We start from the raw sequence: 15624 nt of genomic DNA, 5'->3' as shown, positions 1-15624 counted from the left end.
GTTCAATGTTATAGCTGTCTATCAGAGTCCGGGTGGGTAGGGGTTCAATGTTATAGCTGTGTGTTCGAGTCTGGGTGGGATGGGGTTCAATGTTATAGCTGTCTATCAGAGTCCTGTTATAGCTGTCTATCAGAGTCCGGGTGGGGTTCAATGTTATAGCTGTGTGTTCGAGTCTGGGTGGGGTGGGGTTCAATGTTATAGCTGTCTATCAGAGTCCGGGTGGGTAGGGGTTCAATGTTATAGCTGTGTGTTCGAGTCTGGGTGGGATGGGGTTCAATGTTATAGCTGTCTATCAGAGTCCGGGTGGGGTTCAATGTTATAGCTGTGTGTTCGAGTCTGGGTGGGGTGGGGTTCAATGTTATAGCTGTCTATCAGAGTCCGGGTGGGTAGGGGTTCAATGTTATAGCTGTGTGTTCGAGTCTGGGTGGGGTGGGGTTCAATGTTATAGCGGTCTGTCAGAGTCCGGGTGGGATGGGGTTCAATGTTATAACTGTTCATACAATTCCTAGAACACATACATGTACATAACAACAGGCATAAATAGATAACAAACCATTACAGTATAAATAATGTAAAATAAAATATCACAGACAACAGAATGCCATGAAGACATAGCTTACGGTGGTAAAACATTAAACAAAATGAATCTCACTCTTATGCTTTTGTCAAAGTTAACATTATTTACAAAATTGTATAAAAACACATTTCAATGACCTGTTTATAAATTCACATTATTTTACAAAACTGCTGACATCATATCAACAATTGATAAGAAAATGAAAATCACAAAAAAACTCCTTTGTACTAGTAATACTCACATACTTGGTTGTATCACTTTCGTAAATAAATAATTTCTAACATTTAAACATTTTTCTTGATAAATTTAGACAGGACATTTTGCTTCCTTTAACATATGGTACCTTACAAAATTACTTTATAAATTAATGCTCCATTTTAGCAGTTTTCAACTTTACTTTTGAAATGATAAATTGATTTTCACTTCAAAACAAGTAAACCATGTTTTTTTATCCTACATATTTTCTCTGTCATTAATGTTGCTCTTCAATTATTCAATAAAGAACAATTCTGATTGAACATCAGCTGACATCTGTTTACTTTGCACAGTATTATTCAGTAAAGAGGTGGTTGATGTTTAAAGCGGGTCCAATAGCGATATGGTCCGATTAGATATGTGATCCTGTTTGATATGTTGTATCACTTTCACACTGCCGATGTAGTTCTCAAAGCTATTCCTATTTCAGTGCCAAGTGTCATAATTTAATCAGTAATATATCAAGCTGTAATCTACTATAGCAAGACTCTTAAGCTATTTTAAAATAAACTTCTATAGTTTATGGCACATAAAACTGACAGAATTTCTTTACCATAACTAATCATTTTTTAGGCCTCTATAAAGTCTTAAATTCTATTGAAAGTATATAAAAATCACAAATTCGTCAATTACATTGCCTAAACCAGTAGAATATCTGAACTACTCTAATTTCCTTTAAAAAGCACCAAACTGAGCATACACTGATGACATTAAAACACCTGGCTGTACAAGTAGGGACAATCTTTTTATAGTGATTAAACTTACATGAACTTTGTCAGATTTCAAAGTTAACTGTACCAAATATTGTGCACCATATTTTAACACCCTAACAGACACAACTCCGGAATGTCTCAAGGACACATCTATTGAATGCTGCATTGTAATAATGAACCATCCATTTTGAGCAATTTAAATACATATCGAAAAAGTAATAGATATAGTTTGACAAAGACTAGAGCACAAAAAGCACAAGCATAACCAAGGTAATCAATAAAATAGATATCCACTGTGGTATGAAATGATACAAATGTCAAATTTACCAAGCTCCAGTGCTAGGCTGAGGGTAGCGGAACAGCTAATTAACAAGTCATCACAACCATTGGTGGAAGGATAATTTAATGTGTGGGATATTAGTGGCTGTTTATCATGATTGTATCGTCACAAAACTTTATTTCTGTTGCAATAACTGGCGAAATATAAAAACAAAATGTTCCTCTTTATCATGTGGATGTCTGTTGTGAATACCACATCAATTGGATATGGTGAGGATGAGAAGGTTACCTGATTGCAATACTCACATACTTACAGGCATAATGAGTTCTATTTACCAATATTTGTAACATAATGAGAACAATATGAATGGTAAGTACCACATTCTGAATATTACTTTTTTGGGTTTTTTCTTTTTGTATCAAAACATTACGAAACACATCTGTGCTGCTCTACTTACTCTAGTATTAATCATTTAAAGCTTTTTGAAATTGACTTATTTTGTGCTAGAACGTTTACATTTACAAAAGAACGATAGTTTGATGCTGCTCATGGCTACCTAGACTTAATGGTTATCCTCAAGAAATTATATTTCTATCATTGGCTTTCCATTTTTCTGATTATTTTTAGCACATCTTTCATTTTGTTGATTATGGTAATTAAGTTGCATTAGATGCTGCTATTGCATCATTATACATATAAGGTATTGTGACTTACTGTATATATCTATTAATTTGTTTTCATAGTGTTCCTCTAAAATTGTATAGAACATTCACAATGGTCTTTCTAATGATGGTCACACTATAAATAAATGAAATTATATGACATGATCTGAATTGTACTAACACCATCATGCTGTGAGGTACCACCTAGCAGATACACTCCCTGGACCACATTGGCCCCTCAGGTTACAGAGATCCTGATTGGCTGAAGGCATTTGGCATGGATGATGACTGTTGATTGATGCTGAATCTGACCTTTGACCACTTCAGACTGAGATGCTGATTAGCTGACCTTTCACTCTACATAGTGGTAGTACTCTGACCTTTGACCCCTCAAATGGTTGGGATGCTGGTTGGAGGAGATGAAAAGATAGGATAGCCTAGAGGTGGGTCAGCGGACTGAACAGTTAGGTTCCTGAGGACTGTTGGGTGAGCTTGGATACTGTAGCGTTCCTCGTCATCGTTTGTAAAATACAACAACTCCAGACTTAGATTTGCCCACTGCCCTCGGACTACTTCAGCATTCAATCGGCCTATATGAGCTGCTACTTCTTGTAATGACAGTACTCGACTTGTATAAGTCCCCTTCAATAGAAAGAATTCATCATTTATACAATGAAATACAGGGTCTAATAGATAAATATGGAGTAGTTGACGGTAATGATACTTTTATGTTTTGTTTGAATATAGAACATATCCTAAGTTAAAGCTGTTAATATACAAACTACAACACTACAACAACATTCCTAAAAATAGTACCTGCTGGGTGTTATGGCCGAGAGAAAAGAGATTAGGTTTACTGGTCAGGACAGCAGACTTCCATTGCTCGTCCGACTCCAGTCCAATGTACCAATCACGGTCATATTCCTCCATATACTCCTGTAATTCCTCTAAAGAGGTCACCTCTCCCAGCAATGTCTGATCCAGCATTAACTTAAACCCATACCTACAGGCAATACAATTATACAGACCAAATATATAAATACATCTTAAAATATCACTGAACTTGGTTGATATTTACTATTTTTGACAAAATAGTATCATATTCATATTCATTCAATTATGATACATTACCATTTGTTTTTCATAAAAATGATTTTGCTATTTGCAAATCATTGACATTTGAATAGTTGTGAATATGTAATTGAAAAATATGTAATTTGTGTATGGAATGATAAGACACTAGTAATATAGAAACCCTGTCAGTCTACAACAAGTTTTGCTTATGAAAATTATGAAATGTTTTACACAAATAACCAGCTTTACTACACAGTATGTTTTCTTATCACTAACCTAAAGCACTTGAGGACGAGTGTATACAGCTCCTTGTCCTCTGATAACCAGTCAACCATGGCATTCCAGGGGAGGTCACCAGTGTAGTACTTGTATAGAGTACCAGCGGGACTGTATGATACTGGATAAAACAAGAGGTACACAATCAAATGTCTGACTCAGGGGAGATAACCAGTGTAGTTCTTATGTATGGAATGGTTGTATGATATGGACAAAGCAAACAAATGTTAAACTTACTCCAATACAACAAATTAAATTCATTACTCATTATCCTTCATGCACAAAAATAAGTAATAAATAATTTTGACACATATACCATACTAATTATTTGAACTAACACCATAACTTTATAATATGAGTTATGAACTTAAATAAACTTAAATAAAATAGGATGGTATACTTTCATGTTTACTGACCTTGAGCATCAAATATGGAGTAACATGCCATCACTAACTGTGCATAGCAATTCATTAATGTATCATCCTGACCAACATCTAGGGCCACCTTTTCTGGGGACAGTCCAGTCACTGACCAGTCCAGTGTTCCCAGGACAAAGCGGTACCACTCCCTGGGGAACTGGTCTAAGTAACGAGACAGCTGAGAGTATTCCACTGGTAACTCTCGCCAGCGTGCAGGCACACTTATGTGGAATGAATGGGGACACTTAAAGTCTGGGGAGCCGGCCAGGTTTGTAACAGGTTTATATATTGTGTTGTTCCCATTGGCTCCATGTTTAGATTTCAGGGGGTTAAATGTAGGCTGTAACACCTGTTTTGGCTTGGTAATGTCTGATGCAGGTAAACCAAACTCCAACTCCTCAAACAAATCATCCAAATCGTCCTTGTCATTGGAAGGTTTAGTTTTACCTTTTTCTAACGATGGATATGTTTGAACTTTGGATTTTGTATTTTTGTTAGTCCTGCTATCTAGGATTCCATCATCTGACCAAATACTGTCAGTAAAACTGTCTATAGATGCCCAGGACGACTGCCGTTTCACTACTGGTGGTTTATTTACTGTGACAACTGTATCTACAGTTTGCATGCCCACCCTGGCACCCGCCCCTCCGACTCTTCGTGAGGCGGTTGGGGGTGACAGATTGTTATTCATAGTCTCCTGGTTATGGTTGATTTCCTCCATCTCCATTTTCTCTTTACTTTCTGAAGAATCACAACCACTATCACTGTCCTGGTCAACAAATGGTGGGGCAGCTCTACATTTTGAACGATTGACATGATGTAGCAATACCCAGACAAGACTTTTAGAGAAAGCTGTCATCGTAGTCTGGTAACTACCAGGACTGTCTATAATTCCTGTCAGCACGTTTCTGGCATCGGAATACGTGTGGACATATGCTGCATCCACAGGTGTTAAAGTGTGCAGAGGGTACTGGTTCAGAGATCCTAGTGCAAATCCTTGTTCTCGTTCAAAAGCCTCCTCAAATATATCATCAAGTCTTGCAGCCTCCGCTGTGTGACAGGATGTTTCCTGAAGTTCCAGTCCCTTAATGTTGACAGTACAGAATCCATAGCCTCGCTCCAGGACCTGTACCCAGGCTAGACGATCCTGGAACCTCACTAGGTAGTGGTTACCTGGCACCGGCTCACCTACAATAGATATGTACGTATACCATGTAAATCTAACAGTCACTCTTACCTGTATTGAGGCATTCAGGAATATTTTTATACATGTAGATGAATTAATCACCAATAAGTTATTTTTCCAGAATATGTTATAATTAACATACTTCATTTTACCTGTAATTCTTCTGGTAAAATACAACACCAAAAATAATTAATTGTATTTCTGATATCAGGTCAGGCTTCATTTTAAGTGCATTGTAATTACTGGCTGGTATATTATTGTAGAAAGTGATTATTTTATACCAGTATATATGTTAAGTGCATACGGTACTCAGAAAAAGGCATTATTCAATTAAAACCCTTCATACCTAGACTTCCATCTGCAAATGCTGTTCTCAAGACTTCAGCAAATTTGGGAGCAAATTGGCGGTAGAACATGGAATCAGCACAGACATTTGCTGAGGCTCCAACAGCTTCTGGCCAGAATTTACTGGGGCGTGGAAAAGTGATGAAAAACACTGGCAAAGTGAAGAGAGGTAGGAGAGGAGCCGACAGGGCCGTGGCTACCAGGATCACACCTAGGACCACTGGGAACAGGATGATAGAGAGGAAAATTATCACCCCTGTCGACCCTCGTCGCTGTTTCTTATCCGTCCAAGATGATATCAAAAGTGACACACAAAAATATAACTTATTCAAGAACTGGAAAAATCTGTCTCTACACAGGCCAATGATGAGTGAGAGAATGGGAAGTCCAAACTCTGCCACGGTGGAGTTGGTGCTAAGTGTGACTAGAATGAGATGAGTAATGGACAGCTCCAGTAGTGAGTTCGGGGTGCTCTGCCACACCTGCAACATAACATTGTTTAAACACATTTCAACAGGATTCATTGATTCTTAAAAACTCTAAGTGAAAGAACTATTTTTGAACAAGAGGCCCAGAGGACCTGTAATGCCAAGTAATGTTCTGAATACAGGTTCATTGTTTCTTTTCTGAAGGAATTTGAATATTTACCTCTAATTCCTCTATTGGGGCCCGCCCCTCCTGCCCCCGGGATGTCACAGCCAAAATTTATAAAATTTTGCTCCCCTTCCCCAAGGATGTTCATGACCAAATTGGTTACAATCCATGCAGAATTCTAGGACAAGTAGCGATTTATAGGATTTTCCTCTATTTCCCCTATTGGGCCTCGTCCCTCCTGCCCCCGGGGCACCAGAGCCAAAATTTATACAAGTTCTGTCCCCCATTCCCCAAAGGATGTTTGTGGCCAAATTTGGTTACTATCCATGCAGAACTCTAGGACAAGTAGTGATTTAAAGGATTTACCTCTATTTCCCCGATTGGGCCCCACCCCTCCTGCCCCCGGGGGGGCCAGAGCCAAAATTTATGCAAGTGTTGTTCCCCTTCCCCCAAGGATGTTTGTGGCCAATTTTGGTTACAATCCATGCAGAACTCTAGGACAAGTACCGATTTATAGGATTTAACTATAATTCCCCTATTGGGCCCCGCCCCTCCTGCCCCCGAGGACCAGAGCCAACATTTATACAAACTCAGTTCTTATTCTCCCAAGGATATTTCTGGCCAAATTTGGTTACAATCCATGTAGAACTCTATGACTAGTAGCGATTTTAAGGATTTACCTCTATTTCCCCTATTGGGCCCCGCCCCTCCTGCGCCCGGGGGGCCAGAGCCAAAATTTATACAAGGTCTGTTCCCCTTCTCCCAAGGATGTTTGTGGCCAAAATTTGGTGACAATCCATGTAGAACTCTAAGACTAGTAGCAATTTTAAGGATTTACGGATTGGGGCCAATTTGGTTACTATCCTGCAGAATCTAGGACAGTAGTGATTTAAAGGATTTACCTCTATTTCCTATTGGGCCCCACCCCTCTGCCCCGGGGGGGCCACCAGAATTTGGTGACAATCCATGTAGAACTCTACGACTAGTAGCAATTTTAAGGATTTACCTCTATTTCCCCGATTGGGCCCCGCCCCTCCTGCCCCCGGGGCACCAGAAGCCAAAATTTATACAAGTTCTGTCCCCCCTTCCCCAAAGGATGTTTGTGGCCAAATTTGGTTACTATCCATGCAGAACTCTAGGACAAGTAGTGATTTAAAGGATTTACCTCTATTTCCCCTATTGGGCCGCACCCCTCCTGCCCCCGGGGGGGCCAGAGCCAAAATTTATACAAGTTCTGTTCCCCTTCCCCCAAGGATGTTTGTGGCCAAATTTGGTTACAATCCATGTAGAACTCTATGACAAGTAGCGATTTAAAGGATTTATCTCTATTTCCCCTATTGGGCCCCGCCCCTCCTACCCCCGGAAAACCAGAGCCAAAATTTATACAAGTTCTGTTCCCCTTCCCCCAAGGATGTTTGTGGCCAAATTTGGTTATAATCCATGTAGAACTCTATGACTAGTAGCGATTTAAAGGATTTACTTCTATTTCCCCTATTGGGTCCCGGCCCTCCTGCCCCTGGGGGATCAGAGCCTAAATTTATACAAGTTCTTTTCCCCTTCCTCAAGGGATGTTTGTGGCCAAATTTTGTTACAATCCATGCAGAACTCTAGGACAAGTAGCGACTTATAGAATTTACCTCTATTTCCCCTATTGGGCCCCGCCCCTCCTGCCCCCGGGGGGTCAGAGCCAAAATTTATACAAGTTCTGTTCCCCCTCCCCCAAGGATGTTTGTGGCCAAATTTGGTTATATTCCATGTAAAACTCTATGACTAGTAGCGATTTAAAGGAAATGTTGACGGACAGACGGACAGACGACGGACAACGGACGACGGACGCTGCGCCATGACATAAGCTTCGGGCCAGGTGAGCTAAAAATCTGACATGTAAATGTTTTTAAGTTTTCTTCTTGGAACAAATTAGAATGTTTTTATTTTAGTATTTTTTTAACATTGACGATACATGCTTAAAATTTTAAGATTACATGTTCATAAATTTTACATACCCAACGGAAAACTCTGACAACACCAAAGATGTACCAGACAGACATATATGTAGACAGATTTGATCGGAGAGATGTGTTAGCTGGATCTGTGGATGTCACTAGTAAGGAACAGTAAGCCAGCATAACCAGGGGGGCAACTGAAATACAACATAATACAGGTGAACATTACTGGTACTGCATATACTGGATTGCAGGGGTGGTGTAGTAACATTGATTTATTGTAAAAGGTCTGCACTGTATGTTCTAATATAAAAACTCTCTATGATCAGGAGACTGGGTTAAAGAAAAAATGCATAAAATATATACATCGGTACCTGGTGAAAGAATACAGTTAATAAGCAAAATACTCAAATATAGGAAAGCTATCTACAACAAGCCAATGAAAGTGAGATTTCACCGATGATAAATATTCTAATGTCACTATACTAAAATACATTAAACTATAACTCACATATGAAGGGTCATGTACTATACTCAGTCTAAAGAGACAGACTATAAATGAATTACCATGATTTCAGGGTATTGTGTAGAATGCTATAAGGAGCAACCTTAGATTCAGATCCAACTTACCCCAGCTTACAATTATCCTGCGAAGAACACCTAAAGGCTTTAACTTTCTCTTTCTGTCCTTAAACAAGTTTGTACGCGTGGCTGTGGAAGGGTATAACATGTTTCTCCACAGACCTAACACGATGTATACACTCTGTATATCCCTCAGGATCTTCTCTGTTACACACAGGCCAATAATCACATAGCCTAGAACTCTCCACACACTGTCATCATTTGTTACATTGTAGTTAACAAGTCCAGATAGAACACCTACTATTGCCAACATGATAAAGTGGTAGAGAAACTCTAACAGTCGCCATTTCCACAGAAACTGACATCGGTGGTTTGAGGTACTGGGATCGTGACTTGCCGAGGCCACTTTATTTCGAGTGAGTACGAAGGTATGTATCTGGTCCCCGAGACCTCCTAGATCTGTACTGAGGAAGTAGCCAAACAATGCTGATAAAAGAATAGCTCCCAAACTAGATGTGATGAAGTATGCACCAAGGTAAACACCTAACGACATGGTCAACAGCACTACAAGTCTGAAATGATACACACAAATAAAGGATCAAACATTTACCAGGTAATACGCAAGTAAATTAATTAATATATACAATTTTAAGATCTTTTCAACTTTCAAAGCTCTGTTTATATCAACTCTTACAATACTACTGGTACCATCTTATTTCAACATTTTATCATAAGAAAAACCATCAATGATATACATGTATAATAACAGAATAAGAATCTATCTGGTTGTGTATGAAGTTATGACAGTTGTTTAAAATCTGTGTTAATATTAAAATCAAACTCACCTTACACCAGATGCACTTGTGGAACCCCCCAATAGGTGAACATGCGCCTGTTCAAACAGCCAGTAGAAAACAGCATCTAAGGGAGGTAATATACCAAACATCCACAACAGTGGTAGGAAGGAGAACAGCACATGGAGTGTTTGGTCTGTAGGTAGGAACACTGTTGATAGGAACCTAAAATAGCAACAGAAAATGCTAAACAAGTTCTTTCCTGTATTTGACAGTAAATTGGATTTATATTTTAATATGTATGGTTAATTTGGTGTTTGTTTTATACTAGTCCCTGAGTGTTATACTCAACAGGACTAATTCATGTACTATGTGATACCTGATAACGTTTGTGCGCGACTATTGTTTCTATTGGTGACGGAATGACATCAAAAGATATATCCTATGTGCTAACATCATTTCAGCAAGAAAATTACAAAGAGTTACGCTCCATCACCACTGGAGATATTAGTCCCGCACAAACATTATCGGTTATCACATGGTACGTGAATTAGTCCCATTCTAGATAGTTATCATATCTTATAACATTTAAAATATCAAGGACCAGGAAAGTTTGGGCAATTTTTGGACATGAATTCTTGTTCTAAGAAATAAAATATTGTGACCTATGATGTTATACTTGAAGAATCCCAGCTTCAGACTTACCTATAGAGAAGATGAAATGTGATACAAAGAAACACATAAAACGGTCTCATCAAGGGAGACAACTCCCAGCTATCTAAGGTCCTGTACGTGGCAGGCTCAGGTGGGGCTGCGACAGTGAGGGGGTATTGAGCCACACAGAGTGTGATCCAGCCAAAGGTGTAGAGTATAACTGTTACCCCAGTGTTATAACTGTACAGGTCTCCTAGTGTCCTCGGCAACAGGTACCACAAGGCAAACCCACACATACAGCCCCCTACCAATGAATGTAGCACAATGTTTATCATAAATTTTTTCTTTGGTGCCACAAATTCAAACGTTTCCACACCACAACAGGAAAAAAAATCCACCTCATCATCTTCAGCGAGCAGATTTTTTTTAGGCAAGGTAAGGTCTGATGAGTTCTGCAGTTGTACAGCAGTAGATACGATCTGTGTCACCAGTACAAAGGTGAAGATTAGGCATCCATACACAATCACTGCGATGTAATCTGTTAAGGAACCTAGCTCCACCAGTAGAGTGAACACTCCACCTATCAAAAACGGGATGATAAACAACAACACTTGGTTCAGGTACACATACACTGGCGCTTCATAACCAAGCTTTAACTTAGGGCCTCCTAGAATGGTCTGCGGGAGGCGCTTATAGAAAAAGTCTCGCTTGTATTCATTCAGCAGTGGAATTCCTGTACCCATGTTGTAATATTATTCCCTTGTTAGATGGTATAGAATGGGGGTCCTGAGTATAGATGAGTCACGTTGAATTAAGACAATAGGCAACCAAACAGATGTCAGGAGGCAAGATCCGCTGCATCAATTCTTCCATTTTGTTGATACAAGGTCATATGTCTGAAAAATAAAATAAATTCAGAAACATATTCAAAGCATTTTCTTAGAATTTGTAAGATGATGAAAATGAGAAATAGAGTTAATGAATATAATATCTCTATCAGAGTGTCAGGTAATTTTAGCAAAGCATGGTCATTAATGTTGATGTAAATGTACAATTTGTGTACTGTATATGAAGACATGACTATGTGACAGGATTAATTTTTTATGTCTTTTGTATACACATAGTCATGTAATTGTCCATTTCTAATAAGTATAGTTAAGAGAGATCTTAAAGCTCCTTTGAAGATTATCAAATCATATATAAGTTGTTTGTGATTGGCCACATCCTGTATATTTTAACAACTTAAAAATCTCTACCAGAGATAGAATTCAGCCAAACTTGGCAGAGACGTGCCAAAAGACACTAACGTGCTACACCCAAAATATTGGAAGAATTGGAAACTGGAAACCTGCAGGAAATGTCAAACATCAACAGGCCACAACCAGGACGGGTGTATTGTGATGTCAACAAACAAAATGATAGAGACCAAACAATGGTCCGTGAGACCAGGTCTACAAGCAAGTCTGATAATAAACATCCCGGGAACCCGTTCCTTCTACCGTGGGACAGAGATTGTTGCAAACTTCGCACAAAATACCTAATTCCAATACAAAGGTACTGAAATGTTGGAGATGTAGTCATCAATACTGCATCAAATGTGTCAACAAAAATGACAATGAGCATGCCATATTATTAAGTACCTTGTAGACTCTATGTGGTTTTGTCCTCCTTGCCTTACCACAGTAGAGAAAAACCTCCAGACAGAAATACAAATTGAACAGAAGTGTGCAGAATTAAGAGAAAAGTTTGAGGAAAGAATCAAATCGCTGGAGGCAAGAGTTCATAATATGTGCAGTGAAGAACATATTAAGAAAATAAGACACAAGTTAAAGAAAAGTGAAGAAGAAAGCGAACAGCACAAAACTAAGAACAAGAGGCCCAAAGGGCCTGTATCGCTCACCTGGTTATTGTAATGCCAAGGTCTATTCTGAATACAGGATCATTGTTTTCTTTTCTGAAGGAATTTAACGATTTTCCTCTAATTTCCCTATTGGAACCCATTTTTGCTGCTCCAGGGGGTCAGAGCCAAAATTTGTACTAACTCTGTTCCCCTTCCTCCAAGGATGTTTCTGGCTAAATTTGGTTACATTCCATGCAGAACTCTATGACTAGTAGCGATTTAAAGGATTTACCTCTATTTCCCCTATTGGGCCCGCTCCTCCTGTGCCCGGGGGTCAGAGCCAAAATTTATACAACCTCTGTTACCCTTCCCCCAAGGATGTTTCTGGCCAAATTTGGTTACAGTCCATGCAAAACTCTATGACAAATAGCAATTTAAAGGATTTACCTCTATTTCCCCTATTGGGCCCACCCCTCCTGTCCCCGAGGGATCAGAGCCAAAATTTATACAAACTCTGTTCCCCTTGCCCCAAGGATGTTTCTGGCCACATTTGGTTACATTCTATGCAGAACTCTATGACTAATAGCGATTTAAAAGATTTACCTCTATTTCACCTATTGAGCCCCGCCCCTCCTGCCCCCAAAGGAGTCAGAGCAAAAATTTATACACACTCTGTTCCCCTCCCCCGAAGGATATTTCTGGCCAAATTTGGTTACATTCCATGCAGAACTTTATGACTAGTTGCAATTTATAGGAATTGTTGACGGACAGACGGACGACGGACCAGGTGAGCTACAAATGGAAAGGAGGCCACAACCCAGCAACTGGATGTTATCACAGAAATCAATGAGAGAAAAACTAGGGAAGCAAACATCATTGTCTTTGGAATTAAGGAGCAATCCGGTACTGATGGTTCCATGAGAAAAGCAGCTGATGAGAAGGAAATACAGGAGATGCTCAAAACATGCAAAGTAATTTATGAGGACAATGTAGCTAAAGTTCAAAGAATTGGCAAATTTGACAAAGCAAATTTGAAATTGAGGCCGCTGTTGGTTTCTTTTGTATCCTCCAAGAGAAAGAATTCACCCTTCAAACATATATCTGAATTGGAAAGGGAATAGAAAGAATCGGGGGAAACATGCATCGGGTACGGAGAGAGCCATGAAACAGGAGAATAGTTTGCCTTGCGGTAAGAAAAGAATAATGCATGTCGAAAAATTCCAATGTATGTTTACTAATGCAGATACTCTCACCAACAAAATCGAGGAACTTAAATCTTTAATAAATCATGAAAAGTTATATATATAATTAGATATCATCGCCTTGGAGTTGTCGAGAATTTTCCTAAAAATTCCAGATACCAAATAAACAAGTCTGAGTTGGATATTGATCAATCTAATTAAAATTACGATACTATACGTTACGCTCCAATACAAGATCTAACAATGCCCTGTTTGCGGTCACCTCAGCATGACCCCTATGGTTAGCCAATCAGGGTGTCGCCTACGGAATCTTCGGTGTGGTTGATTCATTCGGAAGTGTAAACAGATAATAGTACGTCCCGAGATGTTCCGATTCTAGGCCAGAGGTCATGTTGAGGTGACCTCGAACGGGGCATCGTTAGATCTTGTATTGGAGAGTAACGTAGAATATTGCAGTGGAGCGGAACTACAAGTCTAATTTTAATTAGATTGAATATTGATGGATTTGAAGTTTTCCTCGGAGAGATGGATCGAGAGGAATTTTCATATACACGGCAAACAAATTAGGAGCCACGGAAATATCAATCAACAAAACATTTAATGAACAATTATGGGTAAAAATAAATCTTGATAATGGAAACATATTAACTATTGGGTGCCTGTACAGGAGTCACAACAGCGAGGATGAAAACAACAGAGATTTGTGTGCGCTACTTACTTATATTTGTAGCATAGTTTCTGTGTTTTAACATTGTAGGGTGTATAACGTGAATGGATTGTCAATTAATGACATATATTGTTATCATTCAATGGATGATTCCAGCTTTATTTACGCAGACCGTTAATTTGTTTGGTAACATTTTTTCCGGGAATCGGTTGTTTAGTTGTTCCCGTCCGACCGGAAGTTCCCGTGAGCAGAAGTTCAAAACAAGTAAATAGAGAATGTTTAGAGTCTTACAACCGGCTGAATTTTTTTATTTATTACCAAATATTACCTCATTTAAGAGGGGATTAACCGGGGATATTATTATCGATGTATTTTTGCTGAAAAAGCAACCACTTCCGTGATGCATTAATGCATCATTCGGCCCAGGCCTGGTGATGCATTAATGCATCATTTGGCCCAGGCCTGGTGATGCATTAATGCATAATCAGGGCTTAAATGGTTTTAATATGAATTTACCAAAGTACATTTTAAGAAACGAAGAAAAGGCAAAATCTTCTTGACAATCAAATTTACAGGCTATAAACGGAAACACAGGAGCGGGCAGAGATATCTTGAAACCAGGGAAGTGCGGAAATATAACAAATACTTGAAACAAAGTTAAAGCTTTAGTAAGGAAATTTAAAAAGTGTTGCACATTAAATGTGTATAGTCAATATGTATTGTATCATTTTAGACCTTCCAAAACCCAGCCCTAGTAAAGTAAATAACTTTTGTAACTGAAGAAAAATACTAATGCGTCTGCTCCTGTTTTTGACAGAGAAAAAAATACCCTTTCTCAGTAGTTGAGCATCTGTAACTTATTTATTAAGTTGCAGGGGAAATAACTCCGATTTATCATATCAAATGGCGTTGATAAATTTTGATTAAGTATCATAGTTTTCAACAATGACGACTGAAAAAAAACTCCAAAACATTCTTGTTTCTAAACCTCTTATATCTTCTTTTTCAAATTTGGCTGATCAAAATAGTAAACAATTCAAAAATCTTAGCGTTATTCCTGTTAGTATTGCCAGGGGAAATAGTCTCAACATACTATCTAAATCTCAGGTCATACCGTCCTATATATAACTAACATCCAATGAAATAAAATACAAAAGTAATAAAGCAACATCCATTTTCATTGTTTATGTTGGCAACATAAAATTATTACAACATTCTGAGAACACACCATTTACCTTTAAAGTTCTTACCTCTCCAGTAAACAAAAATGCAAAACTGAAAATTAATTTCAATTAGAAACATCAATAATGTCTTCTATGTTCAAACCCAAAGGAGCCATAACTTTCTTGACACTGACATTAGGCATAAATTCCAATCCTAATCGCCATTGGGCTGTTCTAATAATAGAAGCAATGACAAGTGAAAATCCGGAACACATAAAAAAATATTTTCTTTAACATTTGCAACAAGTTAATATTTTTTAAATATGGAAGATTAACATAGAATTATGTTAATATAAAAATACAATAAAATTGAATCACAATCCAAATTTCAAGTATTT

At 38.5% G+C, this 15624-nt stretch overlaps 1 protein-coding gene across 2 annotated transcripts; it reads right to left on the bottom strand.

Moving 5' to 3' along the window:
- Nucleotides 1-120: 120 nt before the first annotated feature.
- LOC138319250 (pecanex-like protein 4) lies at nt 121-15452 on the bottom strand. Of its 2 annotated transcripts, none has more exons than XM_069262274.1 (10): nt 15299-15452; nt 10406-11250; nt 9752-9925; nt 8955-9478; nt 8385-8521; nt 5789-6269; nt 4254-5444; nt 3838-3958; nt 3304-3490; nt 121-3129 (listed from the first exon to the last, which is right to left on the bottom strand). In XM_069262274.1, the coding sequence occupies exons 2-10, from the start codon at nt 11095-11097 to the stop codon at nt 2878-2880; spliced, it is 3759 nt and encodes a 1252-aa protein (XP_069118375.1). In that variant the 5' UTR covers nt 11098-11250; nt 15299-15452; the 3' UTR covers nt 121-2877. The 2 variants fall into 2 exon arrangements, with proteins under 2 accessions (XP_069118375.1, XP_069118374.1); XM_069262273.1 differs by having other exon boundaries at nt 15314-15452.
- Nucleotides 15453-15624: the final 172 nt, after the last annotated feature.

This window comes from Argopecten irradians, chromosome 3 (assembly GCF_041381155.1).
Source record: "Argopecten irradians isolate NY chromosome 3, Ai_NY, whole genome shotgun sequence".
Taxonomy (NCBI): domain Eukaryota; kingdom Metazoa; phylum Mollusca; class Bivalvia; order Pectinida; family Pectinidae; genus Argopecten; species Argopecten irradians.
The sequence above is the reverse complement of the archived record's forward strand: the minus strand, read 5'-3'. Positions and strand labels throughout refer to the sequence as shown.

Excerpts from the sequence above, each read along its gene's own strand:
- LOC138319250 (XM_069262274.1), bottom strand. The coding sequence starts at position 11,097 with ATGGGTACAGGAATTCCACTGCTGAATGAATACAAGCGAGACTTTTTC. Across the intron at positions 9,926-10,405 it reads ACATTTCATCTTCTCTATAG|GTTCCTATCAACAGTGTTCC; the intron begins GTAAGTCTGAAG and ends TTGCTATTTTAG. Across the intron at positions 5,445-5,788 it reads ATTTGCAGATGGAAGTCTAG|GTGAGCCGGTGCCAGGTAAC; the intron begins GTATGAAGGGTT and ends TATCTATTGTAG.